The sequence below is a fragment of the Guillardia theta genome (genome assembly GCF_000315625.1).
Source record: "Guillardia theta CCMP2712 unplaced genomic scaffold GUITHscaffold_74, whole genome shotgun sequence".
Classification (NCBI taxonomy): domain Eukaryota; class Cryptophyceae; order Pyrenomonadales; family Geminigeraceae; genus Guillardia; species Guillardia theta.
The window spans coordinates 361,674-379,365 of NW_005434600.1; the positions used below are offsets into that span (position 1 = coordinate 361,674).

The window sequence follows — 17,692 nt, forward strand, 5'->3', positions numbered from 1 at the left end:
TTCCTTCCTTCCTTCCCTTCCCTTCCCTTCCCTTCCCTTCCACCCATTTTCTCCTTCTCATCTATCAGCACTACATGTATTCAAGATTACCCTTCTCTCCATGACAACTGAATCCATCGAATTCCAAAGCATGTCACCTGCGAGCTCTTCTGACTTTTTTTTCAGTTGACATTTACCGTCTTACAATCGCCCAGAAGCCCTCAGCAAAAATCCCTTCCCAGCTCTTCCCCGCGCTGACCTGTCAGCAAGCTGAGAAAATTTAGACAGGTTACAAGACTTGAGTACAGCTGGATGACACTTGTGCCTCCCGTACTTCCCCCCGATGAAATAAGCACCTGGAACCAAAGAAAAGTCAGAATCTATTCTTCTTCTTCCTCCTCCTCCTCCTCCCCCCCCTCCCTTTTTGACCTCCATCTCCGATCCAGGAACAAGAGAGACAAACGAGGATCCATCCATGACCGTTGGGACCGAAGCACAACATCTTGAGATGATGGTCAGCTAAAACATCTTCCTCCTCCTTCTCATCATCATCATCATCATCGTCATCGTCATCGTCATCGTCATCGTCATCGTCATCATCATCATCAGCAGCAGCAGCAGCATCTTACATTTGCCAGTCCTGACATCACTGAGACGTACATCAACCCCAACACTCTTAACCTCCCGCTCTGCAAAGTTTGTCAAGAGAGAAGAAGGTGCCAAAGGTCAAGAGCGAAGAAACGAGAGAGATCGAGCCAGCGGAGGAGAAGGTGGAGGAGGGAGGCACGAGGGATCAAGGAGCAGGAGCAGGAGAAGCAAGAGGGGCAGGCAAAGGAGCAGGAGCAGGAGCAGGAGCAGGAGCAGGAGCAGGAGCAGGAGCAGGAGCAGGAGCAGGAGCAGGTGAAAACAAGGAGAAGAGGGACCTCTCGTAAAGTTTGCCGATCGCTGGATGAAGACACAACGAGGACAAAGAGGGAGAAAAAGATTGATCCGACAAAGAAAGTCCAGGACCTAGAGGAAGAAGAATCAGAGGACGAGAGAAAATGGAGGAAAAGCAACCCGAAGAGGGAGGAGCCTCCGATTAAGAGGTTCAAGGAATGCAAACGAAGACAACGACTGATCTCATGCATTTTTGGCCATGTTGATGAAGCCGATGTTGAGAGTGCTGCTGGTGTTGTTGATGATGACGGAGATGTCGACGATGTTGTTGTTTCTGTTGTTGTTGTGTTGTGTTCAGAATTGTCTTTCTGGTACCCTCGCTCCATGATGTCGCCATATTCTTGCAATCCATAACAGCTGGAGCATTTTTTTCCAAGATATTTTTTCCAAGACAGGCACATGTCAGGCCAGGACTTACACAAGAGAATTCAACCTGATGACGATGAGAAAGATCTGGAAGATGAGAGGGAAAAAAGCGTTCATGATGACAACCTGCAAAGATAGTGAGTTTGCTCCGATGAATTTTGTCAATAAGCGCACTGGCGAGATCCAATTCGCAGCTGTCTCAAGCCTGATGGAAAGCGAGTGAGAATAGACAAAAGAAGGACAACAGAAAAATGACTGACTGACTGACTGACTGGCTGACTGACTGGCTGACTGACTGACTGACTGACTGACTGACTGATGTCAGATGAAGAGGAGGGAGGGAGGAAGGAATGAAGGTAAATGAACTGAGGTAGGCAGGCAGGTAGGCAGGTAGGCAAGCAGGCAAGCAGGCAGGCAGCAACCTGATCTTATGTCTGGGATTGACAGCAAGTGACGTTACACGTAACCAGCACGTGTAGAACAGAAAGCATGACAAGTTGGAGAGAGTCAACTCGCCCTGCACCAATCTCGTTATTTCTACATCCCCTCCCTCCCCTCTCGCTCTCTCTCTCTCTCTCTCTCTCTCTCTCTCTCTCTCTCTCTCTCTCTCTCTCTCTCTTCTCTTCTCTTCTCTTCTCTCTTCTCATCCCCTCTCCTCCTCCCTGTCCTCACCGTGTACAAGGGTTGTAGCGAGTCCGACAACAAGACCCGAGATCCCAGCGTGAAGGGAAGGAGCTTGTGAACGAGGAGGGGAGCAAGGAAGGTTGAGACGAGCGACAGGAGCGAGAGCAGGGCCAGTAACTTCCTGCAGGCAAGATGGTTCAGGGCTGCAAGCATCGTTCAAGCTCTTTGCTCACCTGGATTGTGAAATTGGCTTCTCATTCTGCAGTTGTGAAACTCTCGACATAGAAGCCATGGGCAGCGAGAGCGCCCGCTGCTTTGACGAATAGCAATCTCTTGCCTTTGCCTGTCGGTTCTCTTCTTTCTCTCCCTCTTCCTTCCCCTCTCCTTTGCTCAAATGAAGCAGAGCCTGTCAATCTACTTCGAATTCAACCTCATGTAGGTTGGTGGGGTTTCTTTCTTCTGGTTTTGTCCAACTTGTGCCGGTCCTTGGTCACTGGATCTGTCTTTCTCCTCTTCCTCTTCCTCTTCCTCTTCCTCTTCCTCTTCCTCTCTCCTTTCTCACTCACTCGTTCCCTTGGCCGCACATGCCATGCTCATATAAACCTTTAGCTGGTTGGTCCGGTGCTGCACTGCACATTTTCAACCGGGCCCCGGCGGCCCGCGGTCGGGCCCGGCCGGGCAGACTCCGGGCGAGAGGCTAACCGTTACGAAATAGCCTGATAATAACCGTCAGCCACCCAGCTGGGAGGATGGGACAGGGGTGGAAAGATAAGCGACGTTTGCATGTTTAGCAGGGGATGTGTGTGGGAGGGGTGGGTCAGCACCCTGCCATGATGAAAAGTAGGGGTACTTTGGAGGGGAGAATTACCAGGTAGTAAGTACCTCTTCTTTAACCTGTACCCCCTTCATCATACCTCTTCCGTCAAATTTACTACCCTGGTCGTGTTTACCCCAATGCTGACTGCCCAGGTGCTTGGCACCTTAAATCAAGGGGTAGGGGTCCAAAAAGATAAAGAGATCGTGTATAAGTACTGGGTACTTAATCGTAAATCTGGAGGTAGGGTATGAGAAGATGGGTGTGAAACTGGAAGGGTACTCGATTAGGTGGGTGGTGGCAGGTGGAGTCTGAAATTGGATAAGGAAATGAGTAGAGGAGAGAAGTGGCGAGGAGGGGAGGGGATAGGAGAGGGGAGGGAGAAGAGGGAGAGGGGATGAAGACGAAGAGGAAGAGGAAGAGGAAGAGGAAAGGAAGATGGAGTGGAAGAGAAGACAGGAAAGTAATACGAGCCAGGAGCGACTTGGAGGAAGGAAGTTGTTGGATGATAAGCCGCCGTTTTGATATTACAAGGAGACATGCGAGAGAAGCAGAATTTTTTTCTAAAGAGATGGAAATAGGTAGAGATAAGAGGATATTAGGCAGCCATGCATTGACGAGTTTCATAGTTTAGGCAGCGGCAGTGGCAGTGACAAATATGTGCCAAAATCCCTCTCCTAGGCCTCTTTGACTTACTTGTTCTGTTGGACAGGCATGCTTGCTCGATCTCTCCTGCTCCTCTCCCTCGTCTCCCTCGCCTGCGCCCTTCACGTGGCGCAAGACTCTCCCCCTAAGTCCTGCTACAAGGCTCCAGTGATTGCTGAGGCTGACCCCGACGTCCTCATCTACGATCAAAACGCTCCCTGCCCTCCAGGACAGGTCTACCTGAGCAACGCTGGAATGAAGCGCCCTTCTGCTCCCCTGGTGGCGGCAGGGGCAGCCGACACGCATACGTACGTCGCTGCTCGCTTCAACCCAACGCTCGTCTCCTCCCTGGCTGGCAACATCGGACAGTGTGTTGCCTTGCCTGCAGGAGGAACCAACGTGGCGACATGGCAGGTCACCCGCGGTCAGTGTCCCTAAGCGTGTCTACCAGTAGGTTATAGACTTCACGTACTGATATATGTAAAGATACTTCACCATCCTCTCTATCAACTGCATCTCTTATCTGATCTATGCACCACATGTTGGCCTTCCTTGCTGCATCATCGTGGAAACCTTGAAGAGAGGGGCGGATAGGTGGAGGTCTGCTGGGAAGGAGCAGCAGAGCAGCAAAAGCCACCGTAAACAGCAGCTCACTGCTTGATGATGTCGATTTCTATGTAGCCTGGACAACAACGTGAGGTTTGAAGAGAATGAGATACTGGAAGAGGACTAGGAGTATGAGAATGAGGAGAGGGTAGGGAAGAGAGGTGAAGGGAGGAGAGGAGAAACGGAAAAGCAAGGGATGGAGGGTAGGAAGACAAAGAACTGAGGGAGAAGGGAGGGAGAGTAGGGTACGAAGAACGGAGGAGAGCGAGCGAAGGGGGATGGAGAGAAAAACAAAATCTATGAGGAGAGAGCGGGGCAAGGGCACGACAGGAGGGGGGAGGCGACAAGGAGGGAACCACCTTCGAGGTCCATCTGAGGATCGGTGAGAAGGTCCTTGCAAGCAGCCCAGCTCTTCTCATCATTGACTTTGACGGTCTTGTCACCTAGAGGACGGGACGGAGTGAGCGAGAGACACTCGAGGTAAAACGGGACACTGACTGTCTGGACGCTGGTAAGTGAATGAGGCAGGCGACCCCACCAGATCCTCCAGCTCAGTCTTCAGCTCTTCCCAGCTGACTTGTAGTTAGCAACGGGCTGGCCTGCACTCTGAGATCTGCTCACTCTGTGGACGCGTCGATGGCGAGCTCCCCGAGATCCTTGTCGTTGAGGAAGCAGCCCAGAAAGAGCTCGACCTGTCCTTCAGCTCCTGACTTCTGGCTCCCCTCCTTGTCCCCGCCTTAGCACTTGAGTCAGGGTTGATCGTGCTGAACAAGCAGGAGGAGGACCAAAGAAAAGATGCTGAGGGCCCTCGTTCAATGCCTTGATCGCTTCTTCGTCTAGCTCTTCCTGTTCCTCCTCTTCTGCGATGAGTGAGCCATCGGAGACTTTGTTGCTGTCTGATCCTTACCTTCGTCTCCGAGCAAGTCCTCGTTCAATGCCTGGGGGATGAATGAGAAGAAAAGCAACATGAATGAATGAAGTTGAGAGGAGCAGGAAAGGGAAGGGAAGGGAAGGGAAGGGAAGGGAAGGGAAGGGAAGGGAAGGGCAGTGCAGGAAAAATCCAGTAGGTACAAGGAGAGGACAACGAATACCTCAGGCGACGCCTCCTCACTCGTATTTGCAGTCCCATCTTGAGTTAGCTCCTCGTCTTCCAAATCTTCTCCTTCCAAGTTTTCTGGGCTGGGAAATTCTGGAACAAAGTTCTTGTCTAGAACGTACTCCAATACTCCAACGAATCCCTGGTGACACAGGTCAGCAAGGACGGGAACCCTGGTTGTCAACAAAAGCAGCACCATGTATCCCTCAGGATTCAAAACCTTTGAAAAAATTGCCTGCAAAGATTCGTCAGCTGTAGTGTTGGAGGTCAAATGAATTCACCTCTGTCGGAACGAGGCCCGACCTCAAGGTCATATCGACATTCTCGTCAGTGACTTCTCCCTTGAGAAACAAACATCACTCTATCAAAATCAGCCCAGTGACGTCACCTTGTCAAAAAATCCTCCCACGTAACGCCTTGTCCGACGTCTCCCGTTGTTCATCCAAGGGTCCTTCTTCCTCAAGATGATCCCCAGCATGTCTTCACACCTTAATGATTTGCCAGTCAACCTCCAACACGAGAGCTGACAAGCTTGCAGACACAGTAGAAACTCAAAAAGTCCTCACCAGATGGCAATCGAGACTGTCTGACCGGCAGGTACACGGATAGCTTCAGTGAGAGGCAGCGGGCCGTAAAAAAGCTCCGGGTTTTCATCCTATCAGCTCGTCATCTTTGGCTTCGATCACAAGCACTCTCACAAGGTCTGAGATCGAAGGAAGTAGCTTGTTGACCCCTTCCACCGTCCTCTTCACTTGCCTTGGAAACCCAAAAGCATCCCACTGACATAAGGGTTAGGAAGGTCAGCCCAGGAGAGTTCTGAGGGACAGATCTGCTCACCTTTTTGGGGCCCACTCTCTTGACCAACGCCTTCACATTCTTCATGCCAACCTGCACAAAGAAGATCAGTGGGAAAGGAAGAAAAATGTCGAAAGAGCAAGTTTGGTGAGCAGGAGACAGAAAGGAGCTACAGGGAAATGTAACGACAACGAACCATCCAGAAATAACGATAAAAGCGGTAAGGAATAAACAAGCAAAGAGCGATGACAGCTTCCATGAGCGAAATTCAACGAAAGGAAGTATTCAGGAAAGAAATCACGGATAAACAACAATTCCAGTAATAGAGGAGAATCGACGAATCTACGATGATCACACAAGAGCCAGCACCTGCTTCCATCCTGACTTCGACATTTCGTGGCCATAAGATGGCCCATCTCGCACGAACACTCGATACTTGGTGACGTAGATGTCGGAATGTTCATGACTGTCCAGCTCGTCATGTTCATGACTGTCCAGCGCACGTCCTACCTGCCCGTCCTCACGCCAGTGATGTAGACATCAGCGCTTTTCGCTTGGACCTGGAGTGCTTGTGAGGCAGTGCATACTAATCGGGACTCTTGCATCTAAGGAAATTGAAGGCGGGAGGAGTAGGGAAAGGGATATCCCTCGTTAGACAACCTCAAAGAAGATGCCGTTGTGGGCATGTCCCGTTGTCTTCTGTGTGCAGATCCATTTGACTCCCTCTGTTCCTGCTGGGTCTGCGAAGAAACGGTTGAGAAGGAAACAAACTCTTGCTGTCGTCTTGCCTGCAATGGTCATCGTCAAACCCCTGAAGGGGGTGAGATCTCCCAAAACCTATCGGAGATGTCAATGCACGCTATGGAGGGAGTTGACAAACGTCCAAGGAAGCAACACAAAAAGCAACACAAGAAACAACACAAGAAACACTTGCCTCCACTCCCTCTGGGACGTCCCACGTCGTCTCGTCGGTGTTGATGTTCCAGAAGTACACATCGCCGCTCTCAGGATCCTTCACCTGAGTTTGACGTGAATATCATGAGCTGCATCCGCCTACTTGATCTAGCTCACCTGCTTCCACTCAAACACGTTGGTGTTTCCAACAATGTCGTCTTCATCAGTGTCCTTGCTAGGACTGTTAAATTCTTTACTCCACCTCTGTTGAATATCCAGGAATTCCTGACGAAGGGGTCAGTCGGACACGTCGGGGTCGAGAGAAACTCGGAGGTGATCACATAAAGAATCAGCATACCTTGGTCTTCGTCCAAGCTGTACTTGTATCTCTCTCTTCGGCCAGTCTCTTCTTGAGCTCATCGCGCACAGTATCCAGCTCCTCCTCCTCGTTATCCAGTCTTTCCAGGAGCTTCCTCTTTGCCTTCCCCAATGGCCTTCCCGTCAATCCAGGGAGCTGAGAACCGTATCTCTTGCGAGAGCTCCTCTTTCGTGGGCCTTTGGGCTCTTGCTGCATGCATAGCTGCGATATCGATGGACGAGAAAATCCACGGAGCATGTTTGGAAAGATAAATGGGGAGGCAAAGGCTGCAATGCGAGAAACGGGAGAGAAGGATCGAGAGGACAAGGAGGAGGAAGAGGAGGATGGAGGGATGGAGCAAGAAGAAGAAGGAAAGGCGGGGGAGGGGAGGCGGAGAGGGGCTCCTGAAGATGCGGAAGGCAGCGCCATTAGTGCCACGAGGCACAAAACTGCTGCCATGGCGGGGGGCCGCTACTCAATATATGTGGGTTTTAGTTTTATTACCCACCTGCGAGATTTGTACGGACATCTCTCGGACGAACTGGTACAATCATTTTAAATATTTTTATATTTGAATGACGTGGGATTTTATCTCATAACCATTACTCTTTGAGTAAACTTTTATATCTGGACTTTTTCAATGCGGCCACGGTCAGACTCTGCACTGATCGGATCGGACCCGGACCCGGCGGCGGGCCCGGCCGCCCCAGCGTACGGTACAGGTCAGTGACCGGCCGGCCTCGGTACACAAAAACTTGAAACTTGCCAAGTTGAACTGAGGAACTGGCCCGGGCGACACTCGGTGCCGGTCGGATCATGCTAGCTCTGAGGGCGGCGTGATTTCAAGTGACGAGTCTGAACTGGTTTAGTTCTATTAGGTAGTAGTTTGGCTCTACTGATCTAGTTAGTTCTACAGCAGGCTCGCAGTGACAGTAGGCTACTGTGACTGGAGGTCTGATGTTGATTAGGATCTTAGGCTACAAATTTGTAGATGAACCAGAAGTGTTGCGAAGCTCCCTAAAGCGGAACAAGTCAATCAACGGCTGAGGGGCTTGAGAGAGAAGGAAGACAGAAAGAGACCAGGAGCACGAAGAGGTGCCACAGACCATGAAAGCCAACCTGCAAACGTCATGAGTGACAAGCAAGTTACGTGCAATCATGATTTGCACAAGGCATCTCACCACGTTGGGCAAGGGATCGGGGAACTTGGTGGCATAGACGAAAGCGCCAAGAGTGTAAAGGAGGCCGCCTGCTGCTCTTGAGATGGCGATCATGGTCACAGAACGTTCACCCGCGACTAAGTAGTGAATCTCGTCTGGGGAGAAGGCCTGGTGGAGAGGGGTCCACAAGAAAAGACAGATCCATCCCTGGAAGACATCTGGACGGCAAGAAGAGTGAGCTTGTTGGACAAAGAAACAGGGAGCTCAGACAAGTTCCAATGGTGGCCCATCGCGGAGAGAACTGCGAGAGGGTCAACTTGTTTGGACCTCCACGTCGATTCGTTCTCTAACCTGGAGAGTGGATTTCTGCACTATCCCAGCGATGGTCAAACTCCAAACGATCGCAAGCAGGTAGGTAGCGGCCCTGGTCCTCAAAGAAAGCATGCAGATCGGCGTGTCTAGTGTGGACAATAGTCAGAAGAGAATCGGTCTAGTGTGGACAACAGTCAGAAGAGAATCGGAGAAAAGTGAAAAGACGAGCAGTGGGCAGTCATGTCTTACAGCTCCCTGCGATGAAAAGATAGATCGAGATGTGATCGAAGCGACGAAGGAGATCCGACATCTCTCTCCCCGCAGGCCTCTTGACCATGTGATGGAGAGCGCTGGCAAAGAAGAGAACGCACATGCAGCAGCCATACAAACCGCATGAAAACTGCGAAATGGGCTGCTCATCGCCCCCCAGTCAGCCCAACAGAAACTTCAATGCCGCGCCTACCGTAGATGCTTTCAACACTAACAACAGGAGGCCTATCAGACTGAGCACGAAGCCCAGAGCATGCGTCCAAAAGCTGTCCAAGAATCTCACCCATGACAAACTCGCACGTCGCCTTACCTGAACCAATCTGGCCCATCTTTGTAGACAGGCACGTGGAAAGTGTGGTTCAGCCGGCAAAACTTAGCCAGCATTGCGTCTTGACTCAATATATCATTCTGTGGAGACACCTTTGAAATCCGATAGGATTCTGCGTACTTGCGCTTCGAAAGTTCCTGTCCATTGCACTATGTCAAGGTCTCTTCTCGAACGCTTCCTACGTGTGCCATTTGCTATCTTCTTTCGTTTCCCTGTATTCCCCCGTGATTTGAAATGATAGCCTGAATCCCATCTTGACTGACACAAACACCATCCCTCGATCTGCAAATTTTTGGTACTGTTGTCTGAGGTATCCTGCTCTCTGAAGACTACAACTCGTCTCTACCTGTCTCAACTACAACTCGTCTCTACCTGTCTCAACTACAACTCGTCTCTACCTGTCTCAACATGCTTCTTTCCCTTGTCTTCACATCTTGTTATCCTATCCTTGCATCTTCTTCTCTGCCCTCCTCCACCCTCGCTCAGCATGATCTCTAAAATCCCTCTTCATTGACAAAATCCCTGCCAGGGCGTGTGCTACCCCACCCTCTTAAGAATTATAAAATGGGTGGGTGTATGGTACCACCGTGAATTTTCAACATAATTGTGATATGAAAGGTAGGGTGGGGTAGTGGACTAGGTTTAGATTAAAGAACTAAACTGAAGTGTGTAGAAATGGACTGGGGTGGGTAGGGTCAGCGTCAATCGGGTGGGGTCATAAGGTCATGGGGGTAGGTAGCAGCAACTCAGTTTGCGCACTATGGGGTAGTCAAAAATACAGTTCGAGCGAAGTAATATGAATGAAGGAAGGGGGTAGGGGTGAGCAATTGCTTCATGTCTTTTCCAGGTAGGGTAGTCGTGCCCCCATGGATTACTGGTGGGTTCAGAATTCACTACAGGGGTGGGGTACTTAGGGGTGTGAGGTACGCTCTTACAAGTTTGGAGTCATGGCGTGGGGTGCGATGGCTAAGGAGGAGGCGACGAAGATGCTGGTGATCTGCTATGGCATGGCGATGATAGGATGCAGCATGGCCTGGGCTCCTGCTCCTTCCTGTTTCCTAGCTACCAGGCACACTCTTGGATCCATGAAGAGCCTGGGTTCACCCATTCGCAACGTCGGACGATCGTGCCTGGCGAGATCAGCGAAACCCAGCGTAGTCGGGCTTGCAATGCGCTGGACAGAGGAGGAGAGGATGCAAAGAGAAGCTGCAAGACTGGAAAGAGAGGAGAAGATCAGGAAGGAGAGAGAAGAGCGGCAGAGACTACTGGCAGAGATGGACCAGGAATTTTCGCAACAGAAGGCTACCACGGTGAGGAGGAGCGAGTGACGAGCCGCATCCATAATGTAACTCTTGTATGAACAGCCGTCGAACTTGGCCGGCTCAGGAAAGGAAGGGTTTGCCATTCAGGATGGAAACTATGGCGAGAACGCGAAGGGCCTCTTTGGCTGGGCGAACAACAACCCCTCTAGCAAGAACGCCATTTACGATACAGAATTCATCAATAGCGCTGCTGTAAGCTTGTACTTTATCCTGCTGATCTCTCCCTCTATGAAGTCTTGTTCTCCTCTCGTTTTTGCTTCTCGTCCCCTACCCTGAATCATCACTGACCGTCCTCTAATTTGTTACCTCTGCCTCCTTCCCATCAAGCTTCGTCCCTGACGCAAGCCTGTCTGATCTCACTGCTTCAGGGGGGAGGAAATGTCGGAGAGATGATGATCGCACTTCGTGGAAAGGGGAAGACTGCAGAAAGCCGGGAGACGACGATTCCTGGCAAGAACGGCAACGCCCTGAAGATTTACTACAGGTGCTTCAGTCATTGTTGGGGACGGTGAGGGTGCTAAACTCTGGTTGAATGATACCAGACAGATGGGCGATGTTGAGAACAGCAGACTCAGCCCCGTGCTGATGGTTCACGGGGTGAGGAAACCTGAAGGAGGAGGTTTCTTGCTAGGGCTGACGATGCAGGACAGATCTTGGATCACAGTTGGTCGTGGAGGGAATTGATGAACAAAGTTTCATCGCAGGGTCAACCGTGTCTTGCGCTCGACATGCCAGGATCTGGTTACTCTGCCTGGCCGCAGGTCAGACCTTGTTGGTTTTTTGACGTTGGTTGTGAGTTTGACGACCTTGCCTGCAGCCAGGGTTTGACTTTGAATGGAGCGAGAAGGATATCAAGCAAGTTTTCAGCAGCTTTCTTGATGTAGGAGGATTGAAATTTCACCTCAGCCCCTTGTTTCTCATCTCTCATCCTCCACCATGCACATCCTCTCCTTGTTGACACGTGAAGTTCGGATGACAAGTTGTGCACCGCAGGCCGTAAATGTTCCACGAGTTACCCTTGTTGTTCAAGGTTTCGTGTACAGCCAGGTAAGATCCTTGCTAATGAGAGGCTTGTTCAAGGGCTGATGAAGTGTTTGTAGTATGCTCTTCTGTGGGCGTTCGAAAACCCGGACAGGATTGACAAGATTGTTGTGCTCAACACCCCGATCAAGGTGAATCTCAAGGCAGCTTCCCACAGAGTTTGACTGCAATCAGACCGGAACCAAACTTCCCTTTGAGCTGCAGCAGTACAAGCTTCCCTTCGTCTCCTCCTTCGTCGCTCAGGTGATCCGCCGCCTTCTCTACCTCTTCCAGCGACAGAACTGACTTCTTCCTCTTGCCAACAGGACGCCATGAGAGCTGAGAGGTTCCTTGAGGCCGGCAGCGCCTACGCCATGGACGTCGCTGTCAGTGACTCCCACTCTCCTCCCCCGCAATGCTGAGCGAACATGCGCAGGATGCTGATCGTTATCGCGAACCCTTCCTTGAAAGCATGATGCCGGGATTGGTGAAATTCAACGTCCTACCATCTATGTTCTAACCTCGACTCCTCCTCCTCCTCTTCCTCCTCCTCCTCCTCCCTCCTCCTCTTCCTCCTCCTTCTCCTCCTCCTCTTCCTCCTCCTTTACAGGCTGTAGTTGATGCCATGAAGCGCTACGACCATGACGCTATCCTGTGAGCAGCAGCTCCTGGGCTCGTTCCTGGAGCGCTAGCTGACTCATCTCCAGCTCCCGCGTCACCAAGATGGCGAGCTCGAGCAAGCTGCCCGTGTTGGTGGCCTGGGGAACCAACGACAAGTACCTCAGCTCGGAGGAGGCGAACAGCTGGGCAGAGGTCAGCTGGGGTGCAGGTTGGGAGGACGTCCAGCTGAGAGAGATGAGTGCAGGAGACCGGGAAGACGTTCAAGGCCGTCCCAGGGAGCGCAGGGTTTCAAGTGCAGATGGACTACCCTGAATCCGTCTATGACACGGTGATCCTTCGAGCAGACCTGTGATCGAGGAGACTCTGACAAGACTTGTGATCTCCTGCTCTTCTCGCCTCGCCACGCCTTTCCTCTCTCCCCCCTCCCTTCCGCCTCTCCCTTCCCACTCCCTTCCCTCCTCCTTACTGCAGATTCGCGGATTCATCTCTTCCCCTTCCTCCGCCCCTCCCCAAGCTTCCGCCGCCGCCGCCCTTCCGGCAGGATGGCAGGTGAGCGTACATCTTCAGCGTCTTCCTCCTCCTTACCAGACTCTCCTCAAGATGTTCAAGGACGAGGCCACCGGAAGAGACTACTACTACAACGCCAACACGCAGGCTACTCAGTGGGATCGCCCCCAGAACTGAGGAGACCAGGCGGTCGAGAACTTGAAAGCGGTCGAGAACTTGAAAGGCGGTCGAGAACTTAGAGTTCTCCGTGGCAGTTAGGCAGCAAGTTGACTTGCGACCGGCCGGCGGCTGATTTGAAAAATTGAACATGAAAAAGCCATCAAGCTTAATGGCATGTTAAAGTTACATTTCACCGTGACTGAAATGTGTCGCCTAGCCTAGTAGGCGTCGCTGAGTCATCAGCGGCCGCCGCCGGGCCATCCGGCCTGAGTCCGGGCCGAGCCTTGAACCCCCTCAATACTCACTGTTCCTCTTGACATGAAACTTGGGCCCGGCGGGGTTACGCCGGGGCCGTCCGAGTCACCGGGCCGGTGACCGCCCGGCGCGCTTGACAGAGGCCAGGCCGCAAGTTTGTTAGACTTGTACTGTGCCGAGTAATGCAGACATCATAACGACCTTAGTTGCAACAAGACACGGTAGATAGACTGTATCACCAGTGCTAGGATGTGAAACCCAAGCCTGGCACAAAGACATGACTCGTGAGAGGACCTTAGGAAGACGGGCCCCTCAATTCGTCGCACGTACTACATTCCGTCACATTGCCGTCTCGAAAACACGTAAGGGTCGTCTTGGTTTACAGGACAGTTTTGTTAACTCGGCGCTATCTGACTGGCACGGCTGGCATGCGATCCGTCCGATACGGTCCGGTCAGCGCTTCCGAACTCCGTTCTCGCCGGTGCCGCAGTGGGCGGGCCGGCCCCCCGGACCGCGTACCGGGTCCAATCACGAATTGTTGACGTTACAGATTCGTAACGACCAGCAACGGCCATCATCATGGCGGGAAGGCGGTTCGTCTGAGGTAAAGGATGGGCGATGAGGAGGAAGAAGAGGAAGAGAGAAGGAAAGAGAGAGAGAAGCATGCGCATGCAGAATAGAGACTGATGGAGACAGAAGAGAGGAGGGAGAGAGGGGGGGAAAGTTTGAACAGAAATGCTGTTGTCGACAAACAGCGTCAAACAACTTCCTGATGCTTTCACTTCTTGGCTGTTTACATGTAATGTCACGCCGAGAGCTTCAAGAGATCTTACGATCACTGACTGTCTTGCCCATGCTCTCTCACTATCATTTCCATCACCTTCTATCTTCCTGTCCTACCACATCCCTTTTCCTACATAACAGCATGATGCTGTCCTACCACATCCCTTTTCCTACATAACAGCATGAGCATGCACTGGCATGAGGACCGTACTGTTTTGCTGTGGTTCTTCCATGAGATATACCAGAAACCATTGATGCCTCATCCTATTCGCTCACACGATTTCTGACCATCTTGTCTGTCTTTCAGGATCACTGGTTTGTCTCTGTGAGATCGAGCAGGCAACATGTCGGGCCTGGTTCTAGAAGTGCAGGTTCACCGGCTGCAAGGGGAGGACCTTCAGGTGACTTGAGACGAGTCAAAGTATGTCCCATCTCACCTTGACGCGAACGCTTCCTTCAGGCTGGAGGAAGCGTCATCTTGACCTTCGGAGCTGGGGAAGCGAAGAAACGAACGAATCCAATCACTCTGACTGTAACACGAAGAATGTAAGAGAGTTCCGATCTGACATGGTGTGCAGGGTCCTTTGACAAACATTGAGTCGAGGCTGCTTGTTGATTTTCCGAACTCTGCCACGTCGTTGCAAGGCAGATCAATGAGTTGTCTTGCGATGGTGGAGAGACTGATTGTTGGTTGCAGTCGAGCTTCACTCCATCATTGGAGAAAACAAGACAAGGATTATAGGGAAATGCACTCTGAGAATGACAGGATTGATCTTTCCTCGGTTTGAACTCTCCATGGGAGGTGGAAGGATGCTGAAGACATTCAGGATGAGCGGGGGAAGGTCGGCGGACGAGACTCTAGAGCTGAAGGTAAGTGGGAAGGAGCAGGAGGGGAGAAGCTGTATGGTGAACTCATGGCAGGGGGCAAACAAGGGTGGTGGCGTGCTGAGACATCATCTTGATATCTCGTTGAGCCTGAAGAGTAAGGATGAAGACAGAGGAGGAGCTGGAGAGTGCAGGAGGAAGGAGCATGAGGAGAAAGGAAGGAGAGCAGCAGGAGAAGGGAGTAGAGACAGGGAGAGGGATCAGCTTGAAGTGGGATGATGAGATTTTCTATCAGATGAAGTTGATGTTGTCAAGGATGAAACGAACTTGGAACTGAACAGGTCGGAGGTTGGAAGCGAAGTCCGTCATCTCACATGATGTTTTAGGGAACGCATCAAGATGGCGATGAAGAGACAAGAGATACGATCAAGATTGCGTAGCAAGTCAGTGATGATGATGATGATGGCGATGATGATGATAATGGCAATGATGATGATGATGGCGATGATGATGATGATGGCGATGGTCATGGTCATGATGATCATGATCATGATGACGATGGCGATGATGATGGCGATGATAGCAATGATGATGATGATGGCAATGATGATGGGGATGACCATGAAGATGATTGAGATGACAATAGCAAGGGAGGCAACTTGCATGATTGCTGTTTGAATGTAGGGTTGATGGAGAGACCAAGAGGTATGATGGCTATCGGCGCAACAACGATCGGATGATTGCGTTGGAGGCCGGTGAGGAGGACAGTTGAGTTGAGGGGGAACGTGAGATGTGGACAGTTCGAGGCTACAACCTGCCAGAGGATTTCTCGACTGATGAGCAGAAAGGTGAGCCTGAGAGAGTGAGGTGAGGGTGGGAGAAGAGGAGAGGAGGAATGGGAGAGGAGGAGGAGGGGATGAGAAAGGAGAGCAGAGCAGAGCAGAGCAGAGCAGAGCAGAGCAGAGCAGAGCAGAGCAGAGCAGAGCAGAGCAGAGCAGAGCAGAGCAGAGCAGAGCAGAGCAGAGCAGAGCAGAGCAGAGCAGAGCAGAGCAGAGGCGAGGCGAGGAGAGGCGAGGAGAGGCGAGGGGAGGGGAGGAGGAGGTCCAAGAAGGAATCAGCGCTGAGATTTGTTGCTTGCAGGAACCCTTGTGCGTGTCAAGTCTGGCAACAATGGAGTTCTGGTTCAATCTTTTGTTTTCGTGTATGATGAGACAATGACGATGATTTCAGTCGAGATACGTCAAGGGAAGCAGACACCCTGGTTACTCGCAAACTCTGCAGGAAATCTCTTGTTCGATATGTTGATATGAGGGTGATGGGATTGAGAATGAGAATGATTACATGAATGACAATGAGAAACACTAAAGAGATGTTGATCGTGATCGTGATCGTGATCGTGATGGTAACATGATATGATAACATGATCTGACATTTCTTGCAGATTCACGTCACTGGAAGCTTCTCGATAGCCATTGAAGATCGCGAAGACCTGGTTTGTTCACATTGAAAGTTTTTGTACTTGTCGTTGATTGGGAGATCAGAACAAGAGTTATGCCATGGCCCCTCTCCCGATCCGTGAATTCAAAGTGACACGTCACCGTCGTTGCTATTTCGTTTGTTGATGTGGAGACAGGTCGGGAAAAGTTACCTCACCGACCTTCAGATCGGCGATGAGGTGAGAAAAGATTTGTTGTCTTGTAACAATATGTTTCCTTGATGAAGATGTGTGGCAAAGAGGGAGACGACTACTCACGATGATAATGATGGAAATGATCACGTTGTTGCTGCTGTTGTTGTGATTGTTATTGATAATTTTGTTGTCGTTGTCGTTGTTGTTTTTAATGATGGCGGTGATGGTGATGGTGATGGTGATGGTGATGGTGATGGTGATGATGATGATGATGAACAGGGGATTCGGCTTGTCTCAGTGTTTGCAGCGCAAATGAGTTTCCAGGAGAAACTCAACAGGTAGTATGATGATGAAGAAGTTTGTTTAAGTGTTGGGCTGATCGTAATGAATGACGCAGACTGCAAGAAGACGAGTTTTGCCAACATCTGGAGATAGGCACACAAGACTGAGGAACCTGAGGACGTTGACCTGACGATTCTTATAGAGTCTTTGTCGCTGGTCGACCTGCCGATCATTGCTCGGTTCAGATTGATTCGAGACACGGACGACGTTTACTTGGGTCAGTGGAGCCGTCGAGGGTCGCGTCTAATGCTTTTGACAAGACTGGAACGACTCCGACGGTCATGACGCGGAGATTGTGAGTGAAGTTGGCCCTTTCATTGCTTCTTGTTGGGAATGTTCTTTGGGATGGTTCATCTGATGAAACCGTTCGAGCGATTGCACATTATTTGTGGCCGTGAGCTCGAAACTTTGCCCTTTATTTTGAATGTTTACGCTTTGGTCGCAAAATTTGTGTGTTTGTGTTGGAAACCCTATGATCTTCAGTGGACGATTTCATATTTCTTGAGGCATTTGACTCATCCTGTTTGTGTTTCAGGAGCCTTTTGTCCTTAAGATCACCAACGAGGGAGTAGACGAGGACGCGTTCAATGAGCTCAAGGTGAGACGATCCCTGCCCGTGCTCCTTGCCCTGTTCTCTCTTCCTCCCTCCTCTCATTGTTTCCTCCTCCTCCCCTCACATCACTCCCTCCCTCTCTCCTCCGTCCTCTATCCTTCCCCCTCCCCCTGCCACCCTCCACTTCTCCTCTCGATCCTTTCGATCTTGCTGTGTCGATTTTCCGCAGTCACGTGGCCCTTTCCTCGCAGGAGAAAGATGAAGAGGAGGAGGCTGAAGGAATCATCCAACAGCTTGCGTTGCTCCCGTCCCTTGTAGTCGATCTCCTCCTCGCCCTCCCGTTCTCATCTCCTTGATCAGACAGTACAAGACAGAAACGCTCCTCCTCCGAAATCTGTCGGATTCACCGGGCAAAGCTTGGGAAACAAGTGAGCATTGTGCTCCTTCCCCCACTCTCTCATCCCCTTTGTCCCCTCCTCCTCCTCCTCC

At 51.1% G+C, this 17,692-nt stretch overlaps 6 protein-coding genes across 6 annotated transcripts in view; 3 read left to right on the forward strand and 3 right to left on the reverse strand.

Annotated features, from left to right (window-relative positions):
- Positions 1-1,101: 1,101 nt before the first annotated feature.
- On the reverse strand, positions 1,102-2,121 carry GUITHDRAFT_143394 (hypothetical protein; the record flags this gene model as incomplete). The annotated part of the gene is made up of 5 exons (XM_005826542.1): positions 1,102-1,192; positions 1,352-1,410; positions 1,459-1,489; positions 1,707-1,801; positions 1,957-2,121. The coding sequence occupies 5 exons, from the start codon at positions 2,119-2,121 to the stop codon at positions 1,102-1,104; spliced, it is 441 nt and encodes a 146-aa protein (XP_005826599.1).
- A 1,311-nt stretch (positions 2,122-3,432) lies between these two features.
- GUITHDRAFT_154396 (hypothetical protein) lies at positions 3,433-3,866 on the forward strand. The gene has a single exon (XM_005826543.1). The coding sequence runs from the start codon at positions 3,437-3,439 to the stop codon at positions 3,803-3,805; it is 369 nt and encodes a 122-aa protein (XP_005826600.1). The 5' UTR covers positions 3,433-3,436; the 3' UTR covers positions 3,806-3,866.
- Positions 3,867-4,017: 151 nt separating this feature from the next.
- Positions 4,018-7,374, reverse strand: GUITHDRAFT_114348 (hypothetical protein; the record flags this gene model as incomplete). Its single annotated transcript, XM_005826544.1, has 19 exons — positions 4,018-4,049; positions 4,333-4,416; positions 4,472-4,545; positions 4,595-4,709; positions 4,759-4,833; positions 4,881-4,911; positions 5,065-5,211; positions 5,266-5,304; positions 5,351-5,410; positions 5,458-5,557; positions 5,636-5,724; positions 5,768-5,848; positions 5,907-5,957; positions 6,234-6,330; positions 6,375-6,424; positions 6,525-6,652; positions 6,795-6,882; positions 6,936-7,043; positions 7,117-7,374. 19 exons carry the CDS (start codon positions 7,372-7,374, stop codon positions 4,018-4,020), a joined length of 1,707 nt encoding a protein of 568 aa, XP_005826601.1.
- Positions 7,375-8,088: 714 nt separating this feature from the next.
- On the reverse strand, positions 8,089-9,242 carry GUITHDRAFT_114349 (hypothetical protein; the record flags this gene model as incomplete). Its single annotated transcript, XM_005826545.1, has 7 exons — positions 8,089-8,133; positions 8,197-8,235; positions 8,298-8,365; positions 8,408-8,494; positions 8,838-9,000; positions 9,052-9,124; positions 9,169-9,242. The coding sequence occupies 7 exons, from the start codon at positions 9,240-9,242 to the stop codon at positions 8,089-8,091; spliced, it is 549 nt and encodes a 182-aa protein (XP_005826602.1).
- An 891-nt stretch (positions 9,243-10,133) lies between these two features.
- On the forward strand, positions 10,134-13,013 carry GUITHDRAFT_164913 (hypothetical protein; the record flags this gene model as incomplete). The annotated part of the gene is made up of 16 exons (XM_005826546.1): positions 10,134-10,496; positions 10,551-10,700; positions 10,877-10,992; positions 11,051-11,105; positions 11,159-11,269; positions 11,326-11,388; positions 11,502-11,555; positions 11,609-11,680; positions 11,724-11,792; positions 11,855-11,914; positions 11,965-12,015; positions 12,139-12,182; positions 12,236-12,341; positions 12,394-12,477; positions 12,621-12,698; positions 12,750-13,013. 16 exons carry the CDS (start codon positions 10,134-10,136, stop codon positions 12,831-12,833), a joined length of 1,560 nt encoding a protein of 519 aa, XP_005826603.1. The 3' UTR covers positions 12,834-13,013.
- Positions 13,014-14,197: 1,184 nt separating this feature from the next.
- GUITHDRAFT_143399 (hypothetical protein) overlaps positions 14,198-17,692 on the forward strand; it is a gene marked incomplete at both ends in the record, with an annotated part of 5,764 nt that continues 2,269 nt past the window's right edge. The window contains 14 exons of the mRNA XM_005826547.1: positions 14,198-14,254; positions 14,314-14,399; positions 14,499-14,524; positions 14,551-14,723; positions 14,775-14,835; positions 14,974-15,019; positions 15,363-15,433; positions 15,479-15,526; positions 15,819-15,859; positions 16,120-16,170; positions 16,312-16,353; positions 16,744-16,867; positions 16,911-16,945; positions 17,186-17,248. Of these exons, the coding sequence (XP_005826604.1) occupies positions 14,198-14,254; positions 14,314-14,399; positions 14,499-14,524; positions 14,551-14,723; positions 14,775-14,835; positions 14,974-15,019; positions 15,363-15,433; positions 15,479-15,526; positions 15,819-15,859; positions 16,120-16,170; positions 16,312-16,353; positions 16,744-16,867; positions 16,911-16,945; positions 17,186-17,248 (924 nt within the window). The remainder of the gene's footprint in view (positions 14,255-14,313; positions 14,400-14,498; positions 14,525-14,550; positions 14,724-14,774; positions 14,836-14,973; positions 15,020-15,362; positions 15,434-15,478; positions 15,527-15,818; positions 15,860-16,119; positions 16,171-16,311; positions 16,354-16,743; positions 16,868-16,910; positions 16,946-17,185; positions 17,249-17,692) is intronic.